Source organism: Polypterus senegalus, chromosome 15, assembly GCF_016835505.1.
Source record: "Polypterus senegalus isolate Bchr_013 chromosome 15, ASM1683550v1, whole genome shotgun sequence".
Lineage (NCBI taxonomy): Eukaryota > Metazoa > Chordata > Cladistia > Polypteriformes > Polypteridae > Polypterus > Polypterus senegalus.
The window spans coordinates 136,418,342-136,439,329 of NC_053168.1; the positions used below are offsets into that span (position 1 = coordinate 136,418,342).

A 20,988-nucleotide genomic window follows, 5' to 3' on the forward strand; every position below is an offset into this window, starting at 1 on the left:
AGATAGATAGATAGATAGATAGATAGATAAGCAGACAAATATAAAGGGCACTATATAGAAAATAAACAGTCCTTTAAAGTTCTTTTGTCCTGCAGAAGATTCATTCAATGTCAGCTTTCTTGCTTCAGTTAAATATTTTTTTTGCTATCGTCCGGTTTTCCTGTGCACACAGCAGACCCATCATCAGGCCCACCACAGAGGGTCTCAGGGCCGCCAGGCATGGCCTTTCAGATGTTATTTGTTTCTTCATTTTGCTTGAATGAGGGCTCTTAATGCATTCCAGACCCAGAGAGGTATGACAAGAGGATTTTGGTCAGTTGTGTTTTTGGCATTTTCTGACCCAGCCATCACAGCACACGGTGGTGGGGAGCCAGAGCTCGCCCTAACAGAATTGGGCACAGGGCAGGAGTTCAGCTTGGCATACTCGAGCAGACATCCACAGTCAGTCGCTAAGATGCATTTCCCAAGTGATACCCCTATACAGCACAGCACCACCACATGGTCACTTTTGCCATCTTGATGGAGTTCTCGGAGGGCAGAGAATTGAACTCTCGAGTACGTCACGTGTAGTGATACCCCCTTGGACATTTTGACGGCTGTATTAGGCTCAGGCAGTCCTTAGCTCAAATGCTTTGAAGTGTCCTTCCTCAGTCCCTGGCCTATCACACTGGTATACGTGACTTATGCTTCTCTTTCTGTAATTTTTGAATGTTTATGCGCCTTCTTAAACTAATAAATAAAAGCTTTGTTATATGAGCCCTAGTAGTAAATACAGTCAAGCTACTGAAGGTAAAAGCTTTTGAAAGGCGGCCTGTGCTGGCCCCCTTCCAAGCTACACTTTAAGTAATGGGTGTTACCCGGTGAAGCCTCTTTTGTTAGAAACCAAAAAGCAGGCTGGCATTAGCTCTTCAGTCAAGTCAAGCTGTTCTCGATAAGCTCGGATCTGAGAGCCCCTGAGATGTTTGTGTAGCGATTAAAGGGAGAGCTTACCTCGTGTTTGATATTGGACGTCAAACAGGAAGATTTGTTTATAGGTAATTTAAATTGACGCCCTTTATGCCACAAAATATCTCGCTTTGTAAACACCCCGTATACACACATCCTCGATTTTTGTCATCACCATCTATAGTGAGGAGGACATCCCACTTGTGTTACTCCGGTTTGAAGGCAGGTAACTCCCTTGCCCTCAGTTTGGACATTTTACTAGCATTTGCTTACCAGATAGCTCTTCATTTACAATTTCTTTATTCTGCAACAAGCCTGGGAAACACTGGAGGACCATCATATCAGCTGGACTGGTGCGGCTCCCAAACTTTCATAAAAATGATTGATACCTTACATTTAAATAACTTTTGATTAGGTTCTGTTTTCTGTAATTTAAACCCTTAGCCCACTGAGTCATGAAAGGAGCAACGTGGAAGGTCTTTGGAAGAATTTGTGTTGGGAAAGTACGAACAGGATGGGGTTAGAGTTTTGGGGACACATTGTATAATTCTGAGCGGTAAGCGTTACAATGCCGAATCAAGTCGTCATTCAGAGAAGTGTAGGTCAAGGCCAGAGTTTTCAGCTGGGTCTTTGCAGCAGCAGGAATCCATCTATCTATCTATCTATCTATCTATCTATCTATCTATCTATCTATCTATCTATCTATCTATCTATCTATCTATCTATCTATCTATCTTGCCTACTATACTAAAATTCTTATCTATCTATCTATCTATCTATCTATCTATCTATCTATCTATCTATCTATCTATCTATCTATCTATCATCAACACTAATTAAGAGGTCAGCTGGACAAAACCCCAAAGACATGGTATCACCTCAGGCTCAGACGGCCCTGGCTGTGATCTTTTGACCCCCTGAACTGATGCCCTTCTAAATATTCAGTCGTTTTTGACACTTAAGGAACCAAAAATATCATCAGGCTTTCTCCTGTAAAGTACACATCATAAACGTACACACTGTTTAGCCGTTCAAGTGTTTTTTTGTTTCATGTGAACCCAGATGGGTTCTAACCAGACAGTTGGCCATGCTATTTTGTGACTGTATATACTGTCAGTATGCAGTAGGTATCTTATTATTGTCTCAGATACCCAAATTCACACAGTATCTGCACAATAATCTGCAGCAGTGACCCAATTAACAAAATGCATTGAACCGAGGTGTCAAAGGACAGCATTCTCATATTGTGCAAATGAGGTCCAAGGTGTGATGTTTTATAGATGACAGGGTGTTGAAATCGGGCAGATCCGTTGTCCATCAAGCAGCATTTCATTCAGAGCTGAGAACAGGAGGCCCTGGGCAATTTGCATACTTGGAAGTCAAGCATTCAGTGGTGTTGAGTTCAATGTTGAACAGCCTGTACCTCATTTGTTCATTATTTTCATTGCTTTATTGTGTTTTGTATTTTGAAATGTTAGATGCACATGTGTGTGAATCACTTCCAATCAACTTTGCTTAGTCAAATCTATGTTGCATAACATTCTCAAGCCCACTTAATGTAGAGTTATGGGTTTACAGAGCATAAGCTTGCAGCATTGGGCTTATAAGACAGGAAGCAGACGGGGACGGGGACAGAGCGCCAGCTCATGCCCACACTTCAAGTCCAGAGTTCTGTTTGGGAATTGCTAGTCAACCTAACAGGCACCCGTCATACCGTAAAGGTTCTGCCACGTTATTGGCTGTGAGAAGTAAGGGTGTGCTTTGGGAATGTGATAACTGTGTGGGAAAGTTTTCACAAAATTGTCTAATTTGACACACTATGTGATTTACAGTTGCGTACTCTGACGTGTTGAGATGACAACGGTCGTTAAGTTTGAAATCTCTCGGCCCTTTTCCGTTTTTCCATTCTATCGTGGTACATAAAACGTGTAACATCAGATAGATGTTTGTCAGGACCAAAGCACATGTCCCTCATTTTATGAATGGTACTTCCATCTGAATGCTCATTGGTTGTCAGTTCTGAAAAGCGCACAGAGCCCGCCCCTTACAACTTAAGAGAGAAGGGAGAGTCGGAGACTGCCTGGACTGAGCTGCTGGGTATGTCAGAGAACACGACTTGAAGACACAGTAGCACACCACTACTGCCACCAACACGCCTAAATGAAGCCTGCAATTGAAAAGTCATATGAGGTGACAAGACCGTAAGATATTTCAGTTGACAGATGTAAATTATGGTGGACGTTAGGCACCTAATATATGTGGCTGTGACCCCCAATAATGTGAATATGAAGAGTTTTGGATGATCAGAGGATTATCTTGCTGACCTCGAAAGCACGGAAACCTTCCTCATTTTTTGTAATTCAGAGAATTTCACTAGCGCACCTTTCACGTTCACTCATTCGTCCAAATATTTTCCACTAATTTTGCTTTTCATAGTTTGAAAATTTTCATTACAGTTATAAAACGTTAAAGCAACCAGTGCACCAACTCTAAAACTTCATCTACCAGCTATTCAAAAAGCCACTCGTCTTTAACGCTTTACCCGCTTATTCAGTGGAGGGCCGCAGGGAGCAGCCGATTCTTATCCCAACGGCGTTCAAAGACGTGGACACAGTGTCGTATTTTTGTATCTTTAATTATTTTATTATGGTGTGAGGCAGCAGAAAGAGTGACAAGCAGTACAAACCATGGAACTGTCGCTTTTTTATCAAATCAACACTTTTCGAGAAAGACAAGCCAGTGGTTTTGAAGAGCACACGCTATTGCTGGTGTGTAATTACTGAAAGGAAATCTTGACAGGATGGCAATTGTGGTGTGGCCGGCAGCCTTACCGCTTCTCGTCTCCTCACTTCTGGGTCTCAGTCTGGGCTGGGATGCCTTCTATTTCCCAACTCGAAATGTTTTCCCCCCAGTTCAGTGGCGTTTTTTCTTCCCTCTTAAAAATCCCAAAACATTCTGTCGGGTTAACCAGTAATAGCAGATTTCCCTTTTGGCACTTCTTATGGGGCCATCCTACATTTCTGCTCGATGCTGCTTGCATGGCTCAGGTCCATGTCGAGCCCAAAGAAAACACGAGGAACGCAAGAAAAGAATGAATACATTCAGTTGGGATATAACGTAAAAAACAAAATTATGGTTTTAACGTTTCACCTTCTCAGACCTGCTCAATCCAGTTCACATTTAAGCGGGAAGCAGATCCTATTCTGTCAAAATCAGAAGTAAGCAATGTGCCGGACCATCACAGGGTCCTCTCAGGTCCGGGGAGGGTTGCACTCTAACCTTCTCAATTCAAAATTCAGCTCAGGACTTGTGGGCAGAGTCTAAGTGAGCAGCATTGGGTGCGATGCCAGAACAAACCTGCATGGCGTCATTACTTGTCTACATTGGCAAATCTCTGAACGCTTCTTCAAGGCTTTATCGTTATTAATCCTTAATTCCCATTATGGGTTTTTCTGAGTTGCTACATTTAAGGTGACCAGAATTTTTTGGGCCAATCAGGGGACATTGGGGGGCTAAAGGAGCGTAGACTACTCCCCTCGTGTTCAGTGATTGAAGATGGAAAACTTTTAGTCGCACACACTGCAGATCACAACAGAAGCATCCGGGGTCGGACGCAAACACGAAAATTCACGCTGAAGCCCATCATTGAACTGACACTTCCTTTTAGCACTCATGTTGAATCACAGGGATCACCGCGGCAAAATGCAGAAACAACAGGTGGAAGAAAAGAGCCGGCACGCTGCTCTCCCATCCAGAAGCAAGCCACGTGTAGACACAGGCAGAGGCAGAGCACGGCGTGCCTCTCTTAGAATCTACAGATCACGAGTAGGGACTCTAAAAACTAAAGAGTGCAAAGCAAAAGCTTATCACGTGATTTCTCGACAAAGTTGCAGGATGCGGTAAAGCATAACCTCCGTGAAAACACATTATCGTGGTGATGAGATACATTCAAAAAAGTGAACCAGCTGAAACTGGGGACTAAACAGGGACATTTTTCTGAGTGGTGACAGTTGTCCGAAAAAGGGGACTGTCCCCGGAAAACGGGGACGAATGGTCACCTTACTACATTTATTTTAATTGTAGTAGTTGTTTCCAGTGCGATGAGCGTTGGCGAGTGCGTTTCTTTGTTTCGCATTTACTGTACTCAACTTGGACTTTGACTCTTGACCATAAATTTTGGCTTTTGCTTGTGCTTAGGCACAAAAGAGGGTGGATCTCTGGTTTCGAATTTTGGCTTGGTGTTTTCAAAAGACGTTTTCGTCTTCTGGTGCCGCACATTCCTACCTGCGTCCGGCGTGTTTCTGTCCAGTGCTTTGATCGTCCCCTTTAAACTTGGTAGCCATGTCGCTGTTAGGTTAAAACATCAAGCCCACAAATCACGAGTGGGATGTGGGAGGAAAAAGCTCACAAACACCTGGGAAATCCCACCATATGAACAGAAAGAGGACCTGAGATTTGCACGATTGTAAAAAAAAATTAGCTTGGGCATAACTAAATGTGTTTAACCTTCACATAACCTGAACAAATAAAGCATTAAAGGGGAAAGAAAAATGTCACAATTCCACCAACCCAGGCCCGCACATGGCTGACAATCCTATTCAGCTTCCTTGCCTAATCCTTCCTTTCTTTCACTTCAGCAAACAAAGTTGTTAGTATTGCAGAATGTCAAATATTTGCAAGCCCATGGAAGGATACCTCAGTATACATCTCAGCATGAGATACCCGGAAATGCATACCAAGATGCCACAAAGAAAATAAATACAGTTGCAGAAACTGGTTTTAATACCAGATTGAGTGTAAAGATAAGCATCCCAGTGTCACAATACTGCTCCTTCAAAAAAGGTCAGCTTCATGATCGGCAATTCATTTTCTGGCCCCCTGGACCCTTACATGTGGCCATGACTTGCCTTGTGCTGTGTATGATGGCTGGCAAGTCGATGAAAGCCCTCTGAGAAATACCAACCAGGGGCCTCATGCATAACGGCGTGCGTAGAATTCGCACTATAACATGGCATAAGCACAAAAGCCGAAATGTGCTTACGCACAGAAAAAATCCAGATGGAGAAATCTGTGCGTACTCCAACTTCTTCGTTCTTCCGCTCCATAAATCCCGGTCAGCGTGAAAAGTAACGCTCGTGCACGTGCCTTATGTCCCGCCCCAACTCCTCCCAGAATTACGCCTCTTTGAATATGCAAATCAATATAAATCGCCCTTAAGCTCAGCCTTCTGTGAAAAGACAATGGGAAAAGCACGGGGAAAATATAAGAATTTCAGCGAATACCAAGTGGAGGCAAAGGAAAACATACTATTTGTACAAATAAACCGTGGTATAATCAACAAAAGGAAGTTGATCGAGTGACATAGCGTGTTGGAGAAACTTGAAAGCTCACGTTCACAAAATCGCACAGTGCCGGAAATAAAAAAGAAGTTGTCAGATATCAAAGTCGTCGTGAAAAGGTGAGTGTAGCCCACTGTCTGAGTGTCATATGAAAGCTTATTAGGGTACAGAGAAAAAAAGGCACACAGTGGGGAAAAAGCACGAAATGTCAACTTCAATCTCGACATTTCCACTTTAATCACGTAGTTTATTTTGTCATTAAAGTAGAACATCATAAACTTCATCTTAAAATTGTTTAATTAACCAGTTTCTCAAATCACATCGTAATTAAAGTAGCACGTTAAATGCTTTGTTTTGTATGTGCTCTATGTGTGTGAATCACTACTTGCTTCTTAAACCGTCTCTCTTCCTCCAACTGGACACAGAATCCATTACATTCGTGATATTACAGCTCTCTGAATAACTAAAATACTGAGATGTATAAGTGATATCATTTTCATGATGATAGGAGTTAAAGCACGTTATTAAACATGGGTTTCACGGCGCAGTGATTGTGCGCGACCTTCGATGAACTTATTTATTGCAGCAGTACTCATGGGCGGCTGTAGGCTTGTGACAGCCCTGGGCAGAGAAAGAATCGGTGGCCCTTAGCCGCCAATGTCAATATGATATCTTATGCACGGTGGATGGCCACATCCATTGCGGACACTGCATAGCCGCCTTTTGCTCATGACACAAGCGTTTAACTTTTGTCGAAATTTGCCGCTGCGTTTTTAGCTGTGTTGTTATTTTCTCTTTCTGTTTTATATTCAATATATATTGGCGTGGCTGCCCCTGCAGTCCTTGCTTTTCTTTCTCCAAGTAACCGATCGCCACACAATCAGCTCTGTAATAGACTTTAAGCCATCTGTAAGCTTAGAGCGCCGATTCTTCAAAACATTTAAGGAACATTGAAATATCTTCGTAGTACATGTTTAATTATTCTATCCTTCACGCCAGTCCCAGTGAAGAATATAGATTATTTAAATGAAGTTAAAGTTTTATCTGTATAATATAATAAACATATTTTGCTGCATTTCATCTTAAAAAAGATCTTGTCCTCATATATAAATACGCACTTTATAAAGTGGCTCAGGTTGTGTAATATTATAACTGTAGTGCAAGTTTACAGTGAGGTGATTGTACTTATAAGTCCTAACAGTTCTACAAGGAGCAATTGATTGAGTGCGTTTATAGTTCTTGGAATGAAACTGTTTCTGAACCGCGAGATCCGTACAGGAAATGCTTTAAAACGTTTTGCCGTGGCTGAGACAGCGTGTCCTTGAAGCTGTATACCGATAATTCTCTTTCCGATCAGCTGCTGCTGTGATTCACACTCAGATACAGTGATATAAATACTCCGAGTGGTGCAGTGAGAGTAATATGGAAAAAGATGATCCGCTGTGGCAACTCCTAACGGGAGGAGCTGAAAGAAGAAGAAGGTGCAGTGAGAGTAACAACATTAAAGCAGTTATGGTATCTGGAATACTATGGCTATTCCCTGGACCATTATATTGTTACAGGTTAATTACAATCAGATGTGTTACACTAATAAACAATATGCGGTTAGTTTCAGTGTATTTATAAAGCGCGTCAGGAAAATAAGGAGTAACCACACAGGAACAGTAGCACTGCTTTGACGCTGGGTGCCGCCAGTCTGCAAAACCGAGCGGAGAACTTGTGTACGACAAGGTATGAGGTACTGTGGAAATGTGCGTGGCTTTACGTCAAGTGTAGGTTTTATACATTGCCATTTGAACGTGGAAAAGTTCTTACGCAACATTTCTGTGCATTTTTATGCATGAGGCCGCAGGTGTTTTCCTGTAGGGAGTGTGTTACATAACCCGAAACTATCTTCTTATATAATACGCTACTCTGGCTGTTCGTTTGTCTGTCCAGGGTTTTAAATCACCTGTAGCTCGCAAACTGTTTCACGTATTGACTTGAAATTTGGTACACATATACTACGTGATGTCTACTATCAGCTTTTGGGGTGATGGTTTTTATTACTCTTTCTATTTTTATTTTATTTTATTGTAGAATCAACTCTCGGCAGCGTGCCCCAGGACGGCCGTGTGGCACATGCGTATGGGCGCCGTTCTCATTCCCTACCACCTTCACTAATCATTCTTGAGGCAAATTGAAGACTTAAGTGCCAGCTTAAGTGAAAAATTAAAGAAAACGTACTAAGTAATTGCAACACAAAAACTAACAATCAGTTTTAACACGAAAAGATGCAGACGAAAGAAGAGAAGCAGCGGGCCGCTAGGGTGGAGAAAAGAAGAGCTGCTCGGGAAACAGCAAGCGCATCAACCTCTGAGCAAACGAATGGTAAACGTACAGAGAAAGAGGAGGAAAACTAGGAACGCTCAAGTCAAGTGTATTCACTGCACGTTATCGTACAGTACGCCATTACTGGTGTAATATATATTAAAAGTGATACGGCGACAAGAAATTCCATAAGAAAAAATAACTTCACTTTCTTTAATGACAATTTACTGGCGATAACAGACGAGGAAGCCATAGCAAGACTTTTTTACCGAGGTGGGAGCTCAATGTATACAGTCTGCCATTTTCGTCGCTGTGCTGGAAGGATTTTCAGGATCGGATGACATTATCTCCCATCCGTCCATCGGCTTCAAAGGCATGCCCGGTAATGTTCCAAGACTTTATAGTCTTTCTCCATGTGGAGGCCCCCACTTAGGTGAATAATACAATTCCAAACAAGGCAAAGAGAGGATTCAATTTCATGCTGACTCTAACACACGGAAATAGTGCAATACCCATTTTCGTAGATGTCCCTTTCTTGTCTTCTAATGCTTGCCTAGCAGTCCTAAATGATGAGCCCCTGTGTGCTAAACTGGCCTTTAGCTGTACATGTGAGAGGAAGCAGATTTATAATATCTGCACAGAGCACAGTCACATTAAGCTTATATTCTGATTATACCGGGTCACCCCGTTTAGTTAGAACAGAAAAGACAGCAGCCATTAGGGCTGAAAATCACCCAATCGACTTCACAGTTAAAACTTAGCCTTTAATTTAGAGCAGACGTGTCGCACAATAGTAAGAATATGTTCGTTTAGCTCTGGGTTCTACCTCTTTAGAGTCAACGCGGACATTAATGCCTTAAGCAGGATGGCATGTGATGGGAGTGCGAAACAAAATAGCCCTTTATAGTCTCATGCTGCGGGTGAAATGAAACAGCCACAAACACATACTTGGGTTTGATTTAAAGCAGGCATGACTGGCTTCAAAATAAAACCAAACACGACATCCCCGGGGTTTTGTGAGCCGTTCTAGACTCCGGAAAAGAGAAACAGACACTCGCGTTTCAAGTCTCACAGCACTTATCCCTTATAAACTTCTAGGAAAATACCGTATTTACTCGTGTACCATGCGCCCTCATGTAAGACGCGCTCTAAAATTTTTACAAACAAAATCGTGAAAATCGTTTTACCCCGTGTATGACGCACGTTGTGATTGTATAGGAAGCATTTAGAGAGAGAGAGAGAGCGTGATCGAGAGAGAGTGTGATCGAGAGAGAGAGACAGTGCGAGTGCGCGAGCAAGCGAGCGTGAAAGAGAGAGAGAGCGCAAGCGAGAGAGAAGAGAGAGAGCGCGAGTGCGCAAGCGAGCGTGAGAGAGAGAGCACGAGTGCAAGACGCGCTCTAAAATTTTTACAAACAAAATCGTGAAAGAGAGATGACGACGATTGTATAGGCAAGAACAAATGAGCGAGAGAGAGAGTGATCGAGAGAGAGAGACAGTGCGAAAGCGAGCGAGAGAGAGAGAGAGCAAGCGCGTGAGAGAGAGAGAGCGCGAGAGCGAGTGCAATGAGCAGAGAGAAGTAAACATTACAGAATTACATTTCCTCATGTATGACGCGCACCTGATTTTCTAATGCTAATTTTCGGGAAAAAATGTGTGCGTGGTACACGCATAAATATGGTAGCTGGCTTTTGGCCATGACAACAAATAAGGTCGGAACTCCGCCCTCTGTGTTGCCACCTATCAGGAGCAGCTCCTGTTTATATTGTCAGGACCAGAAGGAGCGAAGCTTTGCAGAAACTTTGTGGTCATAGAGCTCTCCAACAGAAAGTTGATCTTACAATTTACTTCACTTGGTTTCATCCCACTACGCGGTTTTTCCCACTTTTGATTTTGTCGCCTGTACACTCGATCATTTGAAAGGGAAGGTCTACAGGACGGTAGTGAGACCAGCTATGTTATATGGGCTGGAGATGGTGGCACTGACCAGAAAGCAGGAGACAGAGCTGGAGGTGGCAGAGTTAAAGATGTTAAGATTTGCATTGGGTGTGACAAGGATCGACAGGATTAGAAATGAGGACATTAAAGGGTCAGCTCAAGTGGGACGGTTGGGAGACAAAGTCAGAGAGGTGAGATTGCATTGGTTTGGACATGTGCAGAGGAGAGATCCTGGGTATATTGGGAGAAGGATGCTATGGGTTAGGTAGGGTTAAGGTTAGGGTTAGGGATAGAGCTGCCAGGCAAGAGAAGAGGAAGGCCTAAGAGGAGGTTTATGGATGTGCTGAGAGAGGACATGAAGGTGATGGGTGTGACAGAGCAAGATGATGAGGACAGGAAGATATGGAAGAAAATGATCCGCTGTGGCAACCCCTAACGGGAGCAGCCAAAAGAAAAAAAAGAAGGCACTCGATCGTTTCAACCAGTGGCAACTAAAGGCTCGACAAAACGGTCGAGTGTCTGCACACTAAAGTCAGCAAGGGGTTGGTACGCGAACACTCTGATCATTTCGCTGAGCCTTTAGTTCCCCCTTTGTGATTTCAACGCCAAGAACGTTTCCGAGTGATGATAAAACCCATAATGAGATGTACAGGGGCCACCTGTGCACACATTCAGAATGCCCTGATGGCAAATCCGCACTCCTTATACAGCGCTGAATTATTAGTGACAGACATTCAGACGTTTTAGAAAGTTTGGTCCTTGCTGACAACAAACGAAAGAAGGATGGCCGCCGCAGTTAGAGATGAGCAATGAGAGGAAATCCCCTCGTGTTGCTGGGTTCTCTTAGCCTGACCACATCTTTAACTGCTTTACTTTCACTTTTACAAGGGTCGCTTTGAATTTCGGCACTGAGGTAATTGCCGGTTTAGCATATCAGGCATTACTTCTCAGCCTTTGAAACGGTGCAAGCTTTTTAACATGATGAAAGTTAGCCACTAATTAGTTCATAAAACCTTTAGCTGAGGTGCATTTACTTCAATAATGAAAGATCAAAATACAACAATGGCCTGAAGGGTTCTTTTATTTATTTATTTCTTTATGTATTTCTTTTTGGTACACGTTAACGATAAATGAAGTGAAGCGTACCATTCACGAAAAAACAAGGCCCAGTGCTTAGCTGTGCCGCCATTAATTTTCTTTCCTTTTTTTTTGTGTGTTGGGGCCTCTGCCCATAAAGCTATAAATTGGCCTTTAGCAGTTCTCATGTACGGTGCTTAGCTGGAGTTTTCTGTTCTCTTGCCAGCTTCACGGTTATATGGAAAACGAGCCACTCACCCTCCAGCTGTTCATCGGGACAGCAGACGACCGCCTGTTGAGACCACATGCCTTCTACCAGGTCCATCGCATCACCGGCAAGACCGTGTCGACAGCCAGCCATGAAGTGATGCTCTCTAACACCAAGGTGCTGGAAATCCCACTCTTGCCTGAAAACAACATGAGAGCCATGTAAGCCACTTGCTCTTTTTAAGTTCTACTTTTTTTTTTGACTAATTGTCTAGAAATGCTTCTGTTTCTGTCACACCATTCAATCTGTCTATCCAGTTCCATTGAATTTAATTTTATTAAGCACACAGATGCTGTAACTGCAGATTGTAAGACGAGCCTTGGGTCCAGGATAACAGCTTGCTGGGTAATCACCCAGAATGACGCCATCATTATTATGTCCTGGTATCACCCAGCTGGCCTGGGAATGCCTTGGTATCTGTCTGGTGGATGGGATGCAAAGCGTGTTAATTCATGTTAGGATCCCCCATAATAATCCGTGACGATCTGACATTTATTTATTTGTTTGATGCCTTTATCCACAGCGACTGACAATATTTGAGATACAACATTTTACATTTCTTTTTCCAATCGGAGCACAGGCAGGTGAAGTGAGTTACTCAGGGTCACACAGTGCCAGTGGTAGGATTTGAACCCACGACCTGAGAGTCTGAAGTCCAAAGGCTTAACCACGGCACCACCTAGTGAATCTTGAGAAAATATCGAGAAAAATCTTAGAGAAATTGCAGCTTCTGCAGTCACGTGGATGTTGTATCGGTCAGATGTGGTGCAGAGAGAGAGCTGAGCCAAGAGGCAAAGCTCTTAGTTTACCAGTTGAACTACATTTCTGCCCTTGACTATGGCCACAAACTTTGGCTCTTAGGGTCTTGTTCATGAATGAGGGAAGAAGGGAGTGGGAAATCGACAGGTGGATTGGAGCAGTAGCAGCAGTGAGGTGGATGTTGTACCTTCTCTAGGTAGGGTACGAGGTGCTACCTCATGTGGAGGAGTTTAAGTATCTTGTGGTCTTCACAAGTGAGAAAAGAAGGAAGCAGTAGATCGACAGGCAGATTGGAGCAGCATCAGCAGTAGGGTGATGTTGTACCCTCTCTAGGTAGGGGATGAGATGCTACCTTCTCTAGGTAGGGGATGAGATGCTACCTCAAGTGGAGGAGTTTAAGTATCTTAGGGTCTTGTTCAGGACTCAGGGAAGAAGGGAACGGGAGATCAACAGGAAGATCGGAGCAGCAGGAGTAGTAATGGGGACGTTGTACATTCTCTATGGAGGGGATGAGGTAGGGGATGAGTTGTTGCCTCAGGCAGAGGAGTTTAAGTATCTTGTGGTCTTCTTCACAAGTGAGGAAAGAAGGAAGCGGGAGATCGACAGGCAGAACGGAGCAGCATCGGCAGTAGGGTGATCTAGGTAGGGGATGAGATGCTACCTCAAGTGGAGGAGTTTAAGTATCTTAGGGTCTTGTTCAGGAAGAAGGGAACGGGAGATCAACGGGAAGATCGGAGCACCATGAGTAGTAATGGGAATGTTGTACCTTCTCTGTGTAGGGGATGAGGTGTTACCTCAGGCAAAGGAGTTTCAGTATCTTGTGGTCTTCTTCACAAGTGAGGAAAGAAGGAAGCGGGAGATTGACAGGCAGATCGGAGCAGCAACAGCAGTAAGGTAGATGTTGTACCCTCTCCAGGTAGGGTATAAGATGCTACCTTAAGTGGAGGAGTTTAAGTATCTTAGGGTCTTGTTCACAACTCGGGGAAGAAGGGAACGGGAGATCAACAGGAAGATCGGAGCAGCATGAGTAATTTTGGGGATGTTGTTCCTTCTCCATGTAGGGGATGAGGTGTTGCCTCAGGCAGAGGAGTTTCAGTATCTTGTGGTCTTCTTCACAAGTGAGGGAAGAAGGAAGCGGGAGATTGACCAGGAGATTGGTGTAGCTTCGACAGTAAGGTGGTTGTTCTATCCTCTCCAGGTAGGGTACGAGGTGCTACCTCAAGTGGAGGATCTTATTCACGAGTGAGGGAAGAAGAGAGTGGGAGATTGAAATTGTGGATGAGAGCGGCATCTGAAGTCATGTGGATGATGTACTGGTCAGTTGTGGGCAGAGAGAGTTGAGCTGAACCAGTCAAACTACATTTCTGTTGTCACCCATGGCCACAAGCAAAAAAACATAACAAAAGCATAGAAGCTAAGCGTGAAGCAGCTGGGATAATGATCAGCATCTTCCAAATCTGAGGTCATGGTTCTCAGCTGGAGTGGATTGCCCTCCCCAAGTTGAGGATGAGGTGCTGTGTCAAGTAGAAGAGATTAAGTATCTTAGGGTCTTATTAACAGTGAAGTGAAGAAGGGAGCAGGAGATCAACAGACAAATTGAAGCAGCATCTGAGGTCATGTGGATGTTGTACCTTCTCCAGATTGTGGACGAGGTGCTGTCTCAAGTGAAGGACATTAAGTATCTTGGGGTCTCGTTCACAACTGAGTGAAGAAGGGAGCTGGAGATCGACATGTAGATTGGAACAGCATCAGCAGTAATACAAATGTTGAACCCTCTCTAGGTAGGGGATGAGATGCTACCAAAAGTGCAAGAGTGTTTCAGTATCTTGGTGTTTTGTTCACAAGTGAGGCAAAAAGTGAGTGGGAGATCGACAAGTAGATCAGAGCAACATCAGCAGTTAGGTACATGTTGTACCCTCTCCAGGTAGGGGATGAAGTGCTACCTCATGTGGAGGAGTTTAAGGATCTCTGGGTCTTGTTCACAACTGAGGGAAGAAGGGATTGGGAGATCAACCGGCAGATCTGAGCAAGCACAAGTAGTTATGCGAATGTTGTCCCACGTAGGGGATGAGGTGTTGCCTCAAGCAGAAGAGTTTCAGTATCTTGGGGTCTTCTTCACAAGTGAAGGGAGAAAGGAAGTGTGAGATCGACAGATCAAAACACCATCAGAATTAAGGTGGATGTTGTACCCTCTCCAGGTAGAGGATGAGGTGCCACCTCAAGTGGAGGATTCTTATTCACAAGTGAGGGAAGAAGAGAATGGGAGATTAAAATTGTGGTTTGGAGCAGCATCTGCAGTCATGTGGACATTGTATCGGTCAGTTGTGGTGCAGAGAGAGTTGAGCCGAGAGGCAAAGCTCTCAGTTTTCCAGTCGAACTGCATTTCTGCTCTCACCTATGGCCACAACCTTTGGGTAGTGATTGAAAGTACAAGATAACAAATACAAATGGCAGAAAATAGCTTCCTTCACAGGGTGTCTGGGCTCAAGCCTTAGAGAGGGGGTCAATGAGTTCAATGTGGAGCTGCTGCTCCTCCACATCAAAAAGAGCCCATTGAGGTGGGTCAGGTATTTGATTAGGTGAGATCTTTTGGGAATGGCCAACCGGAAGGAGACCTTGAGGCAGACCCAAGACACACAGGAGAGATTTTAGCTCTCAGCTGGCCGGACCTGAACGTGCTTAGCTTCGGGTAGACAACCTTTTCTGAAATGCATGTAGACTTGAGAATGACTAGCATGAGATTACAATTTTTTCTTGGCCATCACTACAGGTTACATGGGTTGAGGAACATATGAAAAAAATTAAATTTTAGGTTTACTTACCTCAGCAGTGACAATCATGTCTCTGGTGACTCTTCCTATGAAGTCAGTAGACTGATTGGGAGGGCATTGGGGGATCATCATGATGTCACTGGAAAGGGGTGTGTGGTGCTCCAGATATCTCTGCAAAAGGACGAAGGTCCAAGTCTTTAGAGTCCTGGTGCTTCCTGTCTTGCTATATGGTTGCGAGACATGGAACCTTTCCAGTGACCTGAGGCGAAGACTGGACTCTTTTGGTACTGTGTCTCTTTGGAGAATCCTTGGGTACCATTGGTTTGACTTTATGTTGTTCATGGAGTCCAGAATGAGGCACATTGTGAGGGAGTGTCAGTTACGGCACTACAGCCATGTGGAGCGTTTTCCCGAGGGTGATCCGGCACGCAAGATCCTCATTGTTGGGGACCCGAGTGGCTGGAGCAGGCCAAGGGGGAGCCCACTGTTGCAACAGATACACGGTCATTTCCAGAGGGTGGGACTGGACCATGTTTCTGCCTGGGGGTTGCCCTCCATGAGCCCGAGCTGTTTCGTTGTCTGGTGGGTGCGACATGCTCCCCAACCTGACCTGACCTGACTGTTCCTTTAATATCTCTCTATTATAATGAAAAAAACTCAAGATATGATCTTCTCAAAAGACACTTTGATGTCCTGCGAGACAAAGCAGTGAGACCAAAGGACAGCTGCTGTGCAGGCTTTTAAATGATCGACGCTCAGAGCGACATGCAGAACACGCAGCTCGGTGCGTTCAGCCTCCCCCCCTTCACGACGCAGGCAGCAGAGGCGCAAAGCACGCCCTGGGGGGGTGAGGAGGGGGTGGGCGAACAAAGCGACCAGGGGGCTTTGCCCCGTAGTAAAACATTCTAATATTCTCCAAGCCATTTGAATCCAATTTAGGGTATTGAAGGGATATAGTCTATTGGGGAAGCACTGGGCAACATGGTGAGGAACATATAAAACAAATATTACTGCATGGAGTATTCCTTTCATTTTTTTTTTTTTACTTTTCTGGGGTAGACATTTTTCATAAAATTCTGTGTTTTGGACTGGTTATGAATAGAGAATCACAGATGGTTAGCAAATTTCAACAGAAAAATCAACACGTGGCATTTGGTATTTTATGGCACATATTTGAATCTGAACGCCGTGTTATTCTTTCTTGATGTTTTTGGTCCACACACTCTGCAGACGTGCAGGACCTGCTCCACCTACTAGACCCCCCACCCCCCAATCCTTGCTCCGGCAGTCATTCTAAAAATTGGAAAAGTCCCAAATAAACTTTACCCATCCCTATGGCAACTGATTAGCTGTGACTTTATAGCGTCTATATTTGGTACCCAAGGCCATCTTGAAGTGAGCAGCCCCCCAAACACGCAGTAGTAAACGTCCGCTTATAAAGCCAGCAGCTCAAGTTCCAGTACACCCTATTTAGTTCTCAAAGGAGCCTTTGCAACAGGACTCTTTCAGCCTCCGTCTCTGGCTGGGGATCTGCTTAATGTTGGCTGGGCTCCTTCTGAGGGACAAAACAGCAGAGCTGGCCCTAATTCAGCACCGCACAGGGTTAGGCAATGCGGTGCAATAAATGAGCCAAACATCAAAGTCGCATATAGACGTACAGAATGGATGCTGCACACTGCACATGCACACACACGTATATAGCACTTATGCTAAGTAAATAAACCCTTTTGGCCCGTTTTTCCCTTCCAGTTAAGAGAATGCACACAATTGTTACTATTCAAGGCTACAGACTGGAAAAAAAGGGTGAAACTTGTTTCTGATGTGGTCACTGTGAATGAATGCTGAATTCAATAAAATAAGAAAAAAAATCTAATAAAGCATACTCTCCGTAAGTCGCTCGCAAGTTTTTCCATTGACTGAGTCTAACCCTGAATTATATAAGTCTTTCCTGTACAATAAACAGGTGTTTGTCCTCACTTCTAGTTTTGTTACCTCTTGGACTGTTTCAGTTCTTTCCTTCGCCGCCTTCTTGGACGTTCTAGCAGTGGGCACCGAGTGTCCAAAACATAAATCAGACGTCCGAGGTGGCTGGACTGGTCCAGCCTTCCTCTCAGTTTCTCAGTAATCATCAAGGTCCTGACACTGACTCACGATTCCCTGAAATGGACTACCCTCACGGTTTCGGAAAAATGCTGTTTACTCCGTGTTAGCCAATCAGAGTCTCCTAGAGTTAGTCTCCACACCGTTCCAAGACCTCAACACACCGATGCTTCACAAGGGGTCACTTGTGCTCCTGGAGTTGTACGTGAGACTCCTGTCATGATCCGCCCTACAACTTTAATGTTTTCCAAGTGTTCCTTGGCCACTAAAAATGATTTGACTAGGATTACCAGGGTTTCCTAAGGCCAAGGAGTCTATTGGTTACATTAATTATATTAGCTGCACTACCTGTTTGAGACGGGGTGAAATTTAAGCAATCAGTGTAGACCTCAGCGCTAACATTTACAGTGAACCATCTACTGGGATGTATTTTGTGATGCATGTAGTAATAAAATGCATTGCATTTGTCATTCCAACAGTTGGTGCATCACTACAGTAAATGCATTACTGCATTACTACAAATGTTTGCAGTGTAGCATCTGTTGGAATGACAAATGCAATGCAGTCCCAGTTATCTGCCATTTGGTATGGGATTTGTAAAAGCAGTGTTGATGTTTGTGATGTGCCATCAGTTGGAATGACAAATGCAATGCATAAGTCTCTGTTATATGCCATTTGGTATGGGATTTGTAAAAGCAGTGTTGATATTTGTGATGTGCCATCAGTTGGAATGACAAATGAACACACAGAATAAGCAGAATAAGAGTCAAAAACTGTGACTGGGCAGGGGAGTGCATTGCTGAATATGTATAGATGCAGGACAGGAAGAGGCGGGATCTTAGCCAGAAGTAAGGTCTGCAAGAGGGCATGTTTTTGGCAGCAGAAGTTCTAGTTGAGCTTTGCTTCTGGTGGTCTGTGAAAGAGGGAGAAAAGGCATTAGTAACAATTAGTCAACCCCTGACTCTGCGTCATACCCTCAGTGAAGCCCTTAGACTGCGTCCCATGCGCCCGTGTGTGACACCGGGTTATAAGAGTTAAATATCAATTTTACAATTCTTATTTTTGTGGTTCCCGCCAATAGAAGTGCTGTGTTCTTTTCACGTTGATTTTAGTTAGCAATTTTGCTTTATCGACTTTCTTTCTCAGTTCCGGGTATCGACTCTTGGCTGTTTTTTGATCACATCCTTTCTCTTGGTCAGTTCTCATAACATTTGTTTGTTGATTACCTTTTTCAGTCAGTGCAATTCTGAGCTTTGTTATTTAATTGTTGTCACCCCAGTTATGACCCCTGCATGAATTCTGACCTCTCTGTGCCATCTTGAGCATGGCAAAGGCGCTATATAAATAAAATGTATTATTATTATTATTATTATTATTATTATTATTATCTTCTGATTCCATCTTCTCTCAAAACTGCTGTCGCCTAGCTCAAGCACCACAGCTCCAAAATGTCAAACTCTTCTCTTTTCTTCTGCACTACAGCCACGTTCTCAGTGCAGCACTTCATTTTATCTCCTTGGAGGGTCCATCATTGCCTCCTAACCCTAACACAGAAGCAGATCATTTGAAGCCGCAGTGTGTTTTCTTTTTTCAGTATCTCACAGTAGACTAAACTGGATCTTCAATGATCCTTCTCTCCTCTACACTGTGGACAGACTTCTGTGCATCCAAAAGGGCCTTTCACGTTTTGTTATGTTAGCCCCCGAATTCCTTATACTATTCCTAAGTTTAAAGCACGTTATTGTGTTCAGGCAAATAAGCATTTTATCTGGAGACAGGATGTTTGGGTCCGGCCAACATTTGGATGGGAGACCAATAAGGACAAAGCTTGGGTTGCTGCTGGAAGAGGTGTGGGTGAGGCCAGCAGGGGGCGCTTACCCTGTGGTCTGAATGTGGATCCCAATGCCCCGGTGCTGTAAAAATGAGACCTAAAATCAAGGTCCTCATTCACTATGTGAAACACTATTTAAATGTATTATTATTATTAGTAGTAGTATTAGTATTATTGTGTTATGCGTACTTCCAGTATCCTGGCAAAGCCACCAAGTGCCTAAGCACACAGTACCCTGAGATGTGCTGTCATGAGTGGCTGTGTATTCATTACTGTTTCATATCACGCTAATCAGCCGGCATCTTCAATTTCATTTTTACTAAATTGAATCCATTTAGCAGCAGGGGCGGCAGCTCAAATATTCTTTGTAAGTCTGCATTTTTTTTTCCCTGTTCCTGCACCAGGCTCTCCTCTCACTACATCTGGTTTAAATTAGTACACGACCACTGTGTAGTTTCTGTTCCAAAATCTGTAATAATTTTAAAATGAAAACAAAAAATGACAGAGCTTGTCATTTTCATTTTGAAATACTGAGAGATGCTACCAGCTTTCGTTTTTTTTTTTTGTAAAGTCGGGGAAGAGCGTAACTTAACTCTTAACTCGTTACTGAGCCACGGTTTTAAGTTAAAACACACAGGAGCGAGGACAACAGACAAATCCGCTCCGTTTTTAATGTCTGTCTGTCTGTCTGTGTGTCTGTCTGCCTGCCTGTCTGTCTGGCTGTGTGTCTGTCTCTCTGTCTGTCTGTCTGTCTGTCTCTGTCTGTGTGTCTGTCTGCCTATCTGTCTGTCTGCCTGTCTGTCTGTCTGTCTCTCTGCCTGTCTGTCTGTCTTTCTCTGTCTGTGTGTCTCTCCCTTCCTGTCTGTCTGTCTGTCTGTCTGTCTCTGCCTGTCTGTCTGTCTTTCTCTGTCTGTGTGTCTGTCTGCCTATCTGTCTGTCTGTCTCTCTGTCTGTCTGCCTGTCTATCTGTCTCTCTCTGTCTGTCTGTCTGTCTGCCTGCCTGTCTGTCTGTCTGTCTGTCTGTCTGTCTGTCTCTCTCTGTCTGTGTGTCTGTCTGTCTGGTTTCTTGCTATTCTGGCCTTGTCTGTCCTTAAAAGTGTTTTTTGTTTTTAGGGGGTGTGACAATAGATGGCACTATACCAGCGCTTAACCCGACACAGATAGATGCTAGAGGCACACTGATAAAACCACAAATATTTAATTTTTCTTCACTTTGTGGAAAACTCCTTCCCCATTTCCCACAGGCACAACACAGTCCCACAAGCACAATACCACAGAATAGTAATAATTCTCCTTCTTCTTCTTCTCTATTTACTCCTCCACTCCACCTCGGCAAGCTTTGTCTTCCTCCACCCGACTCTGGCTCACCAAGTACTGTCCGCTGGCCCCTTTTATAATTCAGAAGTGCTTCAGGTGCTTGTTGCCCCACTTCCAGCAGCACTTCCGGGTGTGGCAGAAGAACCGGCCACACGGATTCAGGAACAGCTGCAGCGCCCCTTGGCAGTCCCCCCAGATTCCAACGGGGTTGTGTCCAACTCCATCTCCCATGAAGCCCTGCGGGAGTCCGAGGCGCGATTTCCACCCAGGGGGGCTGCCATCTAACATTCCGGGGCTGTCCAAACTTGCTCCCCCGGTCCTTCCAAGGAAGAGGCA

General features: G+C 44.1%; 1 protein-coding gene across 6 annotated transcripts in view; it reads left to right on the forward strand.

Annotated features, from left to right (window-relative positions):
- The window catches only part of nfatc1 (nuclear factor of activated T cells 1), a 251,234-nt gene that overhangs the window by 71,552 nt on the left and 158,694 nt on the right, over positions 1–20,988 (forward strand). For all 6 annotated transcript variants that reach the window (XM_039737220.1, XM_039737224.1, XM_039737221.1 and 3 more), the window contains exon 4: positions 11,833–12,035. In XM_039737220.1, the coding sequence (XP_039593154.1) occupies positions 11,833–12,035 (203 nt within the window). The remainder of the gene's footprint in view (positions 1–11,832; positions 12,036–20,988) is intronic.